Source organism: Gigantopelta aegis, chromosome 12 (genome assembly GCF_016097555.1).
Source record: "Gigantopelta aegis isolate Gae_Host chromosome 12, Gae_host_genome, whole genome shotgun sequence".
In the NCBI taxonomy this organism is placed as follows: domain Eukaryota; kingdom Metazoa; phylum Mollusca; class Gastropoda; order Neomphalida; family Peltospiridae; genus Gigantopelta; species Gigantopelta aegis.
In genome coordinates this window covers 1,312,768-1,327,334 of record NC_054710.1, presented here as the reverse complement: position 1 = coordinate 1,327,334, position 14,567 = coordinate 1,312,768, and the positions used below count along the sequence as shown (strand labels likewise).

The following is a 14,567-nucleotide window of genomic DNA, read 5'->3' as shown; positions in this document are numbered from 1 at the left end:
TTTACGCGAAAGGCTACTGCACATTACGGCAATCTCGTAAAATAGCCCGATCATGTATGTATACACTGGCTACACATCTTTGTTGCATTTAATACTAAACTGGTATCCATTGCATCGGAACGAAGTAGTGTAAACAGTGTACATTTGGCCGGGGAGGGGGGGGGGGGTTTGAGTTTCTGAGAGGACCACCCCCACACTATGTTCCATTTTCTGTTGATTTTCAGTCTCTATATATTTAAAGATATAGAAAAAATTGTTTGGGCCCCATCATTTCAAACGTTATTATTGATACACATGATATTCTGTCATTTTCTTTTTCATTTTGTAAGGTTGACAACAGTCCATCACTTTTTGCACCCTTGTTTTGGGAACATATGCAATAAATAAAGCATATCTTACCGTAATTTTACTTGAAATCCGTATTTCGTAAAAGGTACAATTTTTTAATCACAATATTTTCTTCAAACACGTTCAGGTGCATTAGTAATGTTCAAACAAAAAAATTCAATTAGCAATTTTGCATTGGAATTTTTCCAACATTCTTAAAACGGAAACGTCATTTACCCAGTGTATGGTTATTATAATTTATTACCCATATGGGCTCAAATATACGGGGTAATATTTTTTTGATCTCTGCACAGTGTGCAGATTGCTTCTACAGTCACTGATTGGCTGGCTTTAAAAAGACAAGATTTGATTGGCAATTACATACTGCCGGGACTATTTTTTGTTCATTCATGATTCCATTCATCGGTTAAACTATTACTACGAACTTCAAATATTTTTTTACAATACGAACATTTACGGAATTAAAAATCAAAATATATGTACACATTTTTAAAAATGTTTTTATTTTATTATTTTGACTGGGTTTTTTTGGAACTATTCTTTGGTGGATACTGTTGGGTGTGCACCGGTAACGGCGCGTATGAATATATTGTTAGTTGTTACAGCAGCGAGAACGTAAATATACTTTTAAAATCGTTAAAGATTGACAATGGGTAATAAAGAGAATAACCAACTCACTACGAGGAATTACGGATTATCTGTCCCTCGTGAATTAATGCTGTAAAACATTAATTCATTCGGGACAGATAATCCGTAATTCCTCGTAGCTCATTAGTTATTCTCTAAATACGTCAGTAAAGCGGCCTAATTAAATCTTAGGTGGTATATCCGTGATTAATCACCTAGGATTTAAGGTAACTGGCCAATCAGAATCAAGTATTTTCCAAAGTCATGGTAGAATCATTATTTATTCCATTTTTGTGTATGCAAATGAAGTATAGTCAACCGAGCACGGCTTTTTCCGTATGATGTCATACAAGATACATGAAATCATTATTTGTAAGACACTATAGCTACATTCTGCAACATTCAAAAAGCTTTTCTAACTGTAAATAAATATACAAATTTTGTATTGTTATAGCAAAACGAAAGTTATTTGTATTTACTGTACTTCAACAAATGAGTTAAAGAGTATGTTTATTGAAAATCTAGTCTGAAATACTTGAGTCGAGTCAGGCTAGTGTCACGTGACCTATATTTTTGGGTCAGTGATTGAAAATGTAGAGATTTATCTAGTCATCATATCTTGCCAATGTATACAGTATTTGTGGGATAAAAGGTCATTACACAACAGTTTTGTATGAACATTTTGTTATCAAAACATTCATCATAAAAGCCTTTTTATTCTATTTAACATGAAAACACTGCGAATATGATAGTGTAATTTTTTTATAATAAAATTATCAAATGACTTTTTTGGTCATCTTTGTATGTTTATGTCAAAATTTCCATCACCTCGGGTGTACTTTTTCTAACCCATATGACCACTAGGTGCAACGATACGGTCGAAACCGTATTGCGATATATTGCAATATAAGAAACCATATTGCGATATGTATTGCGATATAGTTGATATTATTTATATTTAATATTTATGGGTTGTTTTTTTAATAAAATAAGGAGGCATGCATTTTTTAATGATCTTTATTAGTTTCAGGTGTCAGGTTAAATGTTTTAGGCCATATTTTTCTTCAAGAATATGAGCATGTCCACAACTTCAGGATTGGGTGCGGCCCTCTGTGCTGTGACAATGTCCCCAGCTGTACTGAACACGCGTTCTGATGGTACTGATGTGGCTGGAATACACAACCGTTTCCTGGCTAACTGTGAGAGAAGAGGAAGCTGCCAGTGGTGTTCTTTCCACCATACCAGTGGGTCTTCTGACATCGGTATAAGCGCGTGACCTTTGAAGACATCAATTTCGAATATTGCCTGTTCCAAGTTGGATTTCTTGGGTAACATCTTCTCCTTTATGAAAACAACATCACCTAAAATGGAGGCTAAACCACCACTGGCACAACTAGACTGAGTAGTGAGGTCACTTGTGATCTTTGTCGAGGTTGTAGTGACATCATCAACTGGTTTGACATCAGACTGTGCATCTGAAATATGGTATTAGAACAGCCCTGTATATTGCTAAAGTGTAAATGATTTGTTGCTAGAACATTTTAAAAAGTAAACACTGACTCAACAGGAGTAAATAAGGAGCCAATTTCTTCTGATATATTTTTTAATATGAATACAATTAAATATCAAGAAGATTAAATTTCCAAGAAATAAATAACAGTAAACAGTGAATATATTTCTCATACTTCATATAATACATAACTTTACAATTGGCCCACAGTCTCATATTGTGATTGAATGATAGTAGACAAAAAAAAGTTACTTTAGTGGTAATTTGAATTTTGAATTGTTTTAATAAAAAATAATATGTTCATTTGCCTTGTTTTTATTTGTTAAAAAATAATTTAAAACCAGTAATTATTTTGTGGGTACAGGGTAACATTAAAAAATGTAAAAGTATTAAAGTATCCATTATTTATTCCAACCTGACAGTTTTTCAAGTGTCTACACATGTCATAACTTTTTGTCACACTTATACTTACAAACACACATTTTTGGAAAAAGGTAATTGAATGAAAGACAAAAGTTACCAGCTGATTCCATATCTGGTAGCATGACTGGCAATGCAGGTAGGTCATCAGCAACTGTTGCGGTTGATGTGGTTGGTTCCACCTTCACAGACACAAGTCGTGGTTTCATATTAGCTGCTTCAACTGCAAGTCTGTGGTACACCTCATGTTGCTGCTCTGCATTCACACATGACACTTTAAAGCGGGGATCCAGTGCAGTACACTCTTGCAGAAATTCCTGCTTATTGCTATACCTGGAAGTAAGGGCGTGCATATTATTTGTCAAACCAACATCAATGACATTCAGTGGTTGTATTCACTATTCAATATGTATTGGTGTAACACCCAGTCCCCCACCCCACCAGCTTTGGTACGTAATATACAGATAATGTAATGAATATATTGAGTAATATTGAGTATTCAATATTTGGAGCAACATTTAAATTCAGTAACATACCCTTTGTAAAATGTAACAGTATACAGTATGTATTTCATTTACAGGAAAGGACATTTTATTTTCATTTTCCAACAGACAGGACAACACACACATACCACAGCTTTTGACATACTTGTCAGTAGTCAATGAGCAATCATTTGGACAGGAGCCTTACATTTAAATATTATGATTGTGCAATACACTCCAAGATTATATTCATTAAAAGTTAAAACAGTCTTACCTGCTTTCCAAATCAGAAGCCATGGCCTTCTTTATCTGTTTAATAACATCAGAATCCATCTCTGTAGACACCAAGACACTTGTCAACAATTTCCTCTGGAGTGGAAGAATGATTGATACAGTAGGCATCTTCTCTGTGCACAATACAGTAGTAATTGCTTTCAGTGGAAGAAGGCACGACACAATGTCCTCTGCTATCGTGATATCTGCCTCAGATAATGTTGATATGTCATTCACATTGCTACGGATTTCTTTAGCCACTAGTGCGGCATAGATTGCAGGCTGCAGTTCAAGAAACCTCTCCAGCATATCACATGCAGAATTCCAAAGTGTAGGTACATCTTGAAGTAACTTAACATTTTTAAGTCCTTGCTGTTTGGTTTTCTCTTTAAGCAAAGCTGCAGCAGTCGTACTCTGGTGAAAAAAGGATACGACGCGCCATACACGAGCAAGAATTCGTGACACAGAATTCACCTTAAGGCCCCTCTGCGCTGCCAAGTTGAGTGTATGAGCGTAGCATCCAATATGAGGAATACAACCTGCCTCTCTCGCTGCAACTTCCATATTTTCCGCATTATCAGTGACCAAAGGAGGGTTCTTGTTAAGGCCCCATTCAGAAATTGCGTCAGTTAAAACTTGGGCAATGTTTACACCTGTATGGCTCTCTGGCAATTCTCTAGTTTGAAGTACGAATGACTTCAGATTCCAGTCTTCAGTGATGTGAGAAGTTGTTATAGTAACATAAGACTGGGTTGCTCTACTTGTCCATCCATCAGTCGTGAGTGCTACTGGGACATCCTTGAGACCGGAAATAACGTCAGCGCAACATTCCTGGTACATGTTAGGTATGACAGTTTCGGCGAAATAAGTGCGTGATGGTAACTGGTACCTCAATACCTGGCAATACTTTTTGTATTAATTTTGTGATGACGATTCAAGTGTGTGCTAAGATTAGTAGTTCCACCACTAAAGCGAACGTCCATTTTACATCTTTTACAAACTGCCAACCCCTCCTGAATTTCGCCCGTGTCTTTTCGTTTCTTCAGTTGAAAATTTTCCCAAACGCCACTTTTTGCCTTTTTGTTTGAAATTAATTCAAATTCCATTATTTGTTATCTGTCCTGACCGGCACAACCTGTCACGAACACATCTCAGTAACAAATGCAACTGATGTAAGAACCGATCGGCAAAGACTTAATGTCGGCAAAAAATTAAAGACGGCTGAATTTCAGATCATAAACATCAAACGCATCATCAAAAACAATTAAACATCAAACACGTCGGTGTTTCTTTGATGGTCAGTTACTAAATACTTGTTGCACGTGTTTTTCTTGGATCAAAGTTAATAGACCTAAATGATTATATAAACAACGACATTTATTAGCATAATGTTCTTCTTGGTCATTTTTTATTTTTTATTTTTAGCACACGCTATACCACAGGTGTTACGGTGTCAAACTAGTTGTAAATTGTCGCATTGGGAAATCCTTACTATCGGGCTTTTCCGTTGCTGCTCGCTTGATACGGAAATGTACGTATTCAGTCGTAATCTTCCAGCAGATCGACCGAACCAAAGGTTATTGGCCGAAGTGTCTTAAACGATCAGCAGAAGTATTCCGAGTTCAGACGAAAACAGCGAAGTGCGAGTCTCACTTGTTGCAAGTTGTTGGTTTATTTCTTTGACGATGATAGCAGTAGACGAATTCCAACGTAAATGAATAATAATGTGTAGGTAACAAAAGGTGTATTTGTAAATTTGTAATTATCTGTAACTGGTTATTTTTATTTGACTTTTAGCACGTTTTGTTCAGATGTCAGAACCAAGTATAACCGACCCGACTACGCTTGACGTGATTGTTACATTTCCTGTCATCGCCAATTAATCAAATGATGGGTTTTTTGTTTTGTTTATTTGTTTGTGTGCCTATTTCAAGTCAAGTCAGATACAAAAAAAAAAGCGCGTAAAAATCGCGATACGCAAAACTGTACAGCGGTTCGTATCGAGCTGATCAATTATCGTGATATACCGGTATACCGGTTTATCGTTGCAGCACTAATGACCACGAGTCTTATATATTCTCTCATCCCTAGTGTGATATTTTCACCACCTCGGGTGTACTTTTATAACCCATATGACCATGAGTCTTATATATTCTCTCATCCCTAGTGTGATATTTCCACCACCTCGGGTGTACTTTTTATAGCCCATATGACCACAAGTCTTATATTCTCTCATCCCTAGTGTGATATTTCCACCACCTCGGGTGTACTTTTTATAGCCCATATGACCACAAGTCTCATATATTCTCTCATCCCTAGTGTGATATTTCCACCACCTCGGGTGTACTTTTTATAGCCCATATGACCACAAGTCTTATATATTCTCTCATCCCTAGTGTGATATTTCCACCACCTCGGGTGTACTTTTTATAGCCCATATGACCACGAGTCTTATATATTCTCTCATTCCTAGTGTGATATTTCCACCACCTCGGGTGTACTTTTTATAGCCCATATGACCACGAGTCTTATATATTCTCTCATCCCTAGTGTGATATTTCCACCACCTCGGGTGTACTTTTTATAACCCATATGACCACGAGTCTTATATTCTCTCATCCCTAGTGTGATATTTCCACCACCTCGGGTGTACTTTTTATAGCCCATATGACCACAAGTCTTATATATTCTCTCATCCCTAGCGTGATATTTCCACCACCTCGGTTGTACTTTTTCTAACCCATATGACCACGAGTCTTATATATTCTCTCATCCTTAGCGTGATATTTCCACCACCTCGGGTGTACTTTTTCTAACCCATATGACCACGAGTCTTATATATTCTCTCATCCCTAGCGTGATATTTCCACCACCTCGGTTGTACTTTTTCTAACCCATATGACCACAAGTTTTTTATATTCTGTTAACCCATGTGTGATGTTATAGACATATATTCACAAAATTCAACTATAAATCACATTTGTTTGATGTACCTGAGCATGATTGAACCTGAAGTGTATTGTTCCAATATTACACTTGTAGCTGTTTAGAAAGATACCAGATACCCTAATCATCTGCTTGAGCTCCACCTGAAATAAATATATTAGTGCCTATAACCAAGCAAGCAATTTGTTAAAAAGATACTTACTCTTTGTTAAATTTTTTATTACATACCAGTTTTATCTTACAACAGTAATTCAGTTCTGATTGTGCAATAAAAAATATTTTATTGATGATATATGTGATACGAAATCTTGCATGTGTAATACGTGTTCATGCCATTTATTGCACTCACTTGTCGTGCTTATATGATTCATACCACTACCCGGTCTCGTGGTACAATATTCTTGTGCACTACAAACTGGTGAAATAAATAACATGGCAAAACAACTGATATGTGGTTCTGTATATATATAAATATATGTCACGTAATATTGAAATCAAAATTTATATACAATAATAATTTAATGTAATATCAGCTAGCGCTATCTTAAATACTCGGTTATCCCATTTGGAATCACCATCAAATTTCACTCATACCGAAGTGCTAATGCCAACACTGAGTTAATGGAGACGACAAATTATGCTCGGATTCACTAGTCAGCTGACAAGAATATTGACATCCCATTTGGAGTGGACCTGAAAGGTCACCAGTGTCGGAGAGCCATTAGCAAGCATGACATGACAACAAGATATGACAGAGGACAGCAGATGACCCCCAGTTAAGCTGGCAACTGAATAAAAGAAGTCACAGCAGACAATACACAGACACCCACCCACAGACAGACATGGGTTGTACACGTACCAGAGACTGTCAATATTATAACTACCAGTTGTGAAATACACAGAGATGCACCCACCCACAGACAGACATGGGTTGTACACGTACCAGAGACTGTCAATATTATAACTACCAGTTGTGAAATACACAGACATCCACCCACAGACAGACATGGGTTGTACACGAACCACAGACTGTCAATATTATAACTACCAGTTGTGAAATACACAGACACCCACCCACCCACAGACAGACATGGGTTGTACACGAACCAGAGACTGTCAATATTATAACTACCAGTTGTGAAATACACAGAGATCCACCCACAGACAGACATGGGTTGTACACGAACCAGAGACTGTCAATATTATAACTACCAGTTGTGAAATACACAGAGATTCACCCACAGACAGACATGGGTTGTACACGAACCAGAGACTGTCAATATTATAACTACCAGTTGTGAAATACACAGACACCCACCCACAGACAGACATGGGTTGTACTCGAACCAGAGACTGTCAATATTATAACTACCAGTTGTGAAATACACAGAGATTCACCCACAGACAGACATGGGTTGTACACGAACCAGAGACTGTCAATATTATAACTACCAGTTGTGAAATACACAGACACCCACCCACCCACAGACAGACATGGGTTGTACACGAACCAGAGACTGTCAATATTATAACTACCAGTTGTGAAATACACAGAGATCCACCCACAGACAGACATGGGTTGTACACGAACCAGAGACTGTCAATATTATAACTACCAGTTGTGAAATACACAGACACCCACCCACAGACAGACATGGGTTGTACACGAACCAGAGACTGTCAATATTATAACTACCAGTTGTGAAATACACAGAGATCCACCCACAGACAGACATGGGTTGTACACGAACCAGAGACTGTCAATATTATAACTACCAGTTGTGAAATACACAGAGATCCACCCACAGACAGACATGGGTTGTACACGAACCAGAGACTGTCAATATTATAACTACCAGTTGTGAAATACACAGACAGACATGGGTTGTACACGAACCAGAGACTGTCAATATTATAACTACCAGTTGTGAAATACACAGAGATCCACCCACAGACAGACATGGGTTGTACACGAACCAGAGACTGTCAATATTATAACTACCAGTTGTGAAATACACAGACACCCACCCACAGACAGACATGGGTTGTACACGAACCAGAGACTGTCAATATTATAACTACCAGTTGTGAAATACACAGAGATACACCCACAGACAGACATGGGTTGTACACGAACCAGAGACTGTCAATATTATAACTACCAGTTGTGAAATACACAGAGATCCACCCACAGACAGACATGGGTTGTACACGAACCAGAGACTGTCAATATTATAACTACCAGTTGTGAAATACACAGAGATCCACCCACAGACAGACATGGGTTGTACACGAACCAGAGACTGTCAACATTATAACTACCAGTTGTGAAATACACAGAGATCCACCCACAGACATGGGTTGTACACGAACCAGAGACTGTCAATATTATAACTACCAGTTGTGAAATACACAGTGGGTTGTACACGAACCAGAGACTGTCAATATTATAACTACCAGTTGTGAAATACACAGACACCCACCCACAGACAGACATGGGTTGTACACGAACCAGAGACTGTCACCCACCACCCACCCACAGACAGACATGGGTTGTACACGAACCAGAGACTGTCAATATTATAACTACCAGTTGTGAAATACACAGAGACCCACCCACAGACAGACATGGGTTGTACACGAACCAGAGACTGTCAATATTATAACTACCAGTTGTGAAATACACAGACATCCACCCACCATGGGTTGTACACAGAGAGACAATATTATAACTACCAGTTGTGAAATACACAGAGATGGACATGGGTTGTACACGAACAATATTATAACTACCAGTTGTGAAATACACAGACACCCACCCACAGACAGACATGGGTTGTACACGAACCAGAGACTGTCAATATTATAACTACCAGTTGTGAAATACACAGAGATACACAAACCAGAGACTGTCAACTACCAGTTGTGAAATACACAGAGATCCACCCACAGACAGACATGGGTTGTACACGAACCAGAGACTGTCAATATTATAACTACCAGTTGTGAAATACACAGAGATCCACCCACAGACAGACATGGGTTGTACACGAACCAGAGACTGTCAATATTATAACTACCAGTTGTGAAATACACAGAGATCACCCACAGACAGACATGGGTTGTACACGAACCAGAGACTGTCAATATTATAACTACCAGTTGTGAAATACACAGAGATCCACCCACAGACAGACATGGGTTGTACACGAACCAGAGACTGTCAATATTATAACTACCAGTTGTGAAATACACAGACACCCACCCACAGACAGACATGGGTTGTACACGAACCAGAGACTGTCAATATTATAACTACCAGTTGTGAAATACACAGAGATCCACCCACAGACAGACATGGGTTGTACACGAACCAGAGACTGTCAATATTATAACTACCAGTTGTGAAATACACAGAGACCCACCCACAGACAGACATGGGTTGTACACGAACCAGAGACTGTCAATATTATAACTACCAGTTGTGAAATACACAGAGATCCACCCACAGACAGACATGGGTTGTACACGAACCAGAGACTGTCAATATTATAACTACCAGTTGTGAAATACACAGAGATCCACCCACAGACAGACATGGGTTGTACACGAACCAGAGACTGTCAATATTATAACTACCAGTTGTGAAATACACAGACAGACAGACATGGGTTGTACACGAACCAGAGACTGTCAATATTATAACTACCAGTTGTGAAATACACAGAGATCCACCCACAGACAGACATGGGTTGTACACGAACCAGAGACTGTCAATATTATAACTACCAGTTGTGAAATACACAGACACCCACCCACAGACAGACATGGGTTGTACACGAACCAGAGACTGTCAATATTATAACTACCAGTTGTGAAATACACAGAGATAGACAGACATGGGTTGTACACGAACCAGAGACTGTCAATATTATAACTACCAGTTGTGAAATACACAGAGATCCACCCACAGACAGACATGGGTTGTACACGAACCAGAGACTGTCAATATTATAACTACCAGTTGTGAAATACACAGAGATCCACCCACAGACAGACATGGGTTGTACACGAACCAGAGACTGTCAATATTATAACTACCAGTTGTGAAATACACAGAGATCCACCCACAGACAGACATGGGTTGTACACGAACCAGAGACTGTCAATATTATAACTACCAGTTGTGAAATACACAGACACCCACCCACCCACAGACAGACATGGGTTGTACACGAACCAGAGACAATATTATAACTACCAGTTGTGAAATACACAGACATGGGTTGTACACAAACCAGAGACTGTCAATATTATAACTACCAGTTGTGAAATACACAGAGACCCACCCACAGACAGACATGGGTTGTACACGAACCAGAGACTGTCAATATTATAACTACCAGTTGTGAAATACACAGAGATCCACCCACAGACAGACATGGGTTGTACACGAACCAGAGACTGTCAATATTATAACTACCAGTTGTGAAATACACAGAGATCCACCCACAGACAGACATGGGTTGTACACGAACCAGAGACTGTCAATATTATAACTACCAGTTGTGAAATACACAGAGATCAACCCACAGACAGACATGGGCTGTACACGAACCAAAGACTGTCAATATTATAACTACCAGTTGTGAAATACACAGAGACCCACCCACAGACAGACATGGGTTGTACACGAACGAGAGACTGTCAATATTATAACTACCAGTTGTGAAATACACAGAGATCCACCCACAGACAGACATGGGTTGTACACGAACCAGAGACTGTCAATATTATAACTACCAGTTGTGAAATACACAGAGACCCACCCACAGACAGACATGGGTTGTACACAAACGAGAGACTGTCAATATTATAACTACCAGTTGTGAAATACACAGAGATCCACCCACAGACAGACATGGGTCACGAACCAGAGCCTGTCAATATTATAACTACCAGTTGTGAAATACACAGACACCCACCCACAGACAGACATGGGTTGTACACGAACCAGAGCCTGTCAATATTATAACTACCAGTTGTGAAATACACAGAGATCCACCCAGAGACAGACATGGGTTGTACACGAACCAGAGCCTGTCAATATTATAACTACCAGTTGTGAAATACACAGAGATCCACCCAGAGACAGACATGGGTTGTACACGAACCAGAGACTGTCAATATTATAACTACCAGTTGTGAAATACACAGACACCCACCCACAGACAGACATGGGCTGTACACGAACCAGAGACTGTCAATATTATAACTACCAGTTGTGAAATACACAGACACCCACCCACAGACAGACATGGGTTGTACACGAATCAGAGACTGTCAATATTATAACTACCAGTTGTGAAATACACAGACACCCACCCACAGACAGACATGGGTTGTACACGAACCACAGACTGTCAATATTATAACTACCAGTTGTGAAATACACAGACACCCACCCACAGACAGACATGGGTTGTACACGAACCAGAGACTGTCAATATTATAACTACCAGTTGTGAAATACACAGAGACCCACCCACAGACAGACATGGGTTGTACACAAACGAGAGACTGTCAATATTATAACTACCAGTTGTGAAATACACAGAGACCCACCCACAGACAGACATGGGTTGTACACAAACGAGAGACTGTCAATATTATAACTACCAGTTGTGAAATACACAGAGACCCACCCACAGACAGACATGGGTTGTACACGAACCAGAGACTGTCAATATTATAACTACCAGTTGTGAAATACACAGACACCCACCCACGGACAGACATGGGTTGTACACGAACCAGAGACTGTCAATATTATAACTACCAGTTGTGAAATACTTAATGATGAAAAGTCATTTGTTTAATAAACCATTATACAATCCAGGTCCTTGCCAGTAGTGAAACATATATGAATACTTTTTCAGTTTTTGTAAGAAGAGACGACGATTCTCTAACATTGACTTAATTCACTCCTTTTGATAGCAATGGATAACGTGTAGCTTTGGTTTATGAGATCTAAAGATATAATTTACCAAAATATCAGTAGAAATTATTTTTACATTGATAACTTGCTCGCATTAATTTCCTGATTTACAATCAAGAATACATGGGCAGAAAAGACAAAAATAAAGTTCTGAGTGGGAAAACCCCGACAATTTACCTTCAAGAACTTGCCCATCTCACGAGGATGTTTTGGAGTCCAGAACAATCCATAAGGATCCCCCGATTTACTTGTTAGATACGCCTTAGAACCACGGCGACTCCGTGCAGGACCAAAGGCAAACACTGACGCTAGTGATCTTTTCACCAGATGTTCTGATGAAGAAAAGTCCTTTACACCATAGAAGCTTGAAAACACATAAAAATGGTCATCTGTAAAGAGTAAAAAGATTTTAAAAATAATAATAACAGTTTGCGTACACAAGAGCACATTGCTTTATTAATTATCGGCTACAGGATGTCAAACATTTTATAATTGTGACAAATAGTCTTAGAGAGGAACCCACCACATTTTATAATTGTGACAAATAGTCTTAGAGAGGAACCCACCACATTTTACTATTAGTAGCAATGTATCTTTTATATGCACCATCCCACAGACAGGATAGCACATACCACGGCCTTTGATATACCAGTCAAGGTGCACATGCTGGAACGAGAAATAGCCCAATGGGCCCACCGATCCAACCATGCTTCAAGGGAGCACTTTACCACCGGTGTAATAGCCCAAAATATACCCCCCGCCAAACTATACCTGGGGGTTAAAGTGGGCTAGCCTGTTTTATACCCCTGGGCCTGGGCCTGGGCCTGGGCCTGGGTTAGGGTTAGGGTTAGGGTTTGGATTAGGGGTATACTTTTACCTAATGAGGGACAGCACATGTTTTCACTTCAAATCCTACACCACAATGTCTGATCAAAACATTATAAATATATTCCGTCAGTGTGTGTGTGTGTGCGCATGTGTGCACACATGTAAAAACATGTATGATGGAAAATAATTGCAGTAAATTTATAGTTAACTTTCTTTCAATGTTGCACCTTACTTACACAACTTACATTAATTTGACCTAAAGGCCATGTCCCAGTATAAGGAGAATGGCACAGTGTAATATTACTGACTTACTGACCAATGATGATGATACATTTCTAGAATATTATGAAAATATTGCCAAAATTAAGGGCAAGGTTGTTTTGGGGTTTTTTAACCAGCCCACCCCATAGTATATAAAACAAAAGATCAGTTTAATGTTATTTTGAGTCAAGAAGTAAGCTTTGGATCGCTTATCTCTAAAATTACTCATAGCTCCAGATGACTTTCAAACAGCTTCTGAAAAGTGTCAACTATTGTTTATGGCTCCCAGGACAGAAACCTCAACTTCTGGTCCTGTAGGTGTGCGGCGTACGAGTGAGTGCGGAAACCTCAACTTCTGGTCCTGTAGGTGTGCGGCGCACGAGTGAGTGCGGAAACCTCAATTTCTGGTCCTGCAGGTGTGCGGCGTACGAGTGAGTGCAGAAACCTCAACTTCTGGTCCTGCAGGTGTGCGGCGTACGAGTGAGTGCGGAAACCTCAACTTCTGGTCCTGCAGGTGTGCGGCGTACGAGTGAGTGCGGAAACCTCAACTTCTGATCCTGTAGGTGTGTGGCGTACGAGTGAATGCAAAACGGCAGGGAATATGAACTGGGGAATTAATGCACTGTATATGTGCTGTGTACAGTCTGTTCACTTGCAGGATGTCGGGCAGTATAGTCCAGGCCGACCAATTTTCTGGAATTTTCTGAAAAATCCGTAATTTTCACCACGTACTCGGAATTCTGGAATTGATGCCAAATATCCAGATTTGTTTTCAAATTCACTCAATTTGTTTTCTTTTAAACAACTAATTACATTTATTAATAATACACTGGGGAACAACATAATATTTTATTGCTATTCTTCATTTGTTACG

The 14,567-nt window shown here is 39.2% G+C and overlaps 2 protein-coding genes across 2 annotated transcripts in view; both read right to left on the bottom strand.

Annotated features, from left to right (window-relative positions):
* LOC121386547 overlaps nucleotides 1–14,567 on the bottom strand; it is a 118,520-nt gene that overhangs the window by 67,615 nt on the left and 36,338 nt on the right. The window contains exons 4-5 of the mRNA XM_041517485.1: nucleotides 12,782–12,993; nucleotides 6,654–6,749 (exon numbers count right to left, since the gene is read on the bottom strand). Coding sequence (XP_041373419.1) covers nucleotides 6,654–6,749; nucleotides 12,782–12,993 — 308 coding nt within the window. The remainder of the gene's footprint in view (nucleotides 1–6,653; nucleotides 6,750–12,781; nucleotides 12,994–14,567) is intronic.
* LOC121386190 (E3 SUMO-protein ligase ZBED1-like) lies at nucleotides 1,677–3,574 on the bottom strand. Its single transcript, XM_041517022.1, has 2 exons — nucleotides 3,006–3,574; nucleotides 1,677–2,450 (listed from the first exon to the last, which is right to left on the bottom strand). The coding sequence occupies exons 1-2, from the start codon at nucleotides 3,256–3,258 to the stop codon at nucleotides 2,023–2,025; spliced, it is 681 nt and encodes a 226-aa protein (XP_041372956.1). The 5' UTR covers nucleotides 3,259–3,574; the 3' UTR covers nucleotides 1,677–2,022.

What these genes read in the sequence shown, in the direction of transcription:
- LOC121386190 (XM_041517022.1), bottom strand. Translation starts at nt 3,258, where the DNA reads ATGCACGCCCTTACTTCCAGGTATAGCAATAAGCAGGAATTTCTGCAA. An exon ending in ACCAGATATGGAATCAGCTG is followed by an intron (nt 2,451 to 3,005) that starts GTAACTTTTGTC and finishes ACCATATTTCAG; the next exon opens with ATGCACAGTCTGATGTCAAA.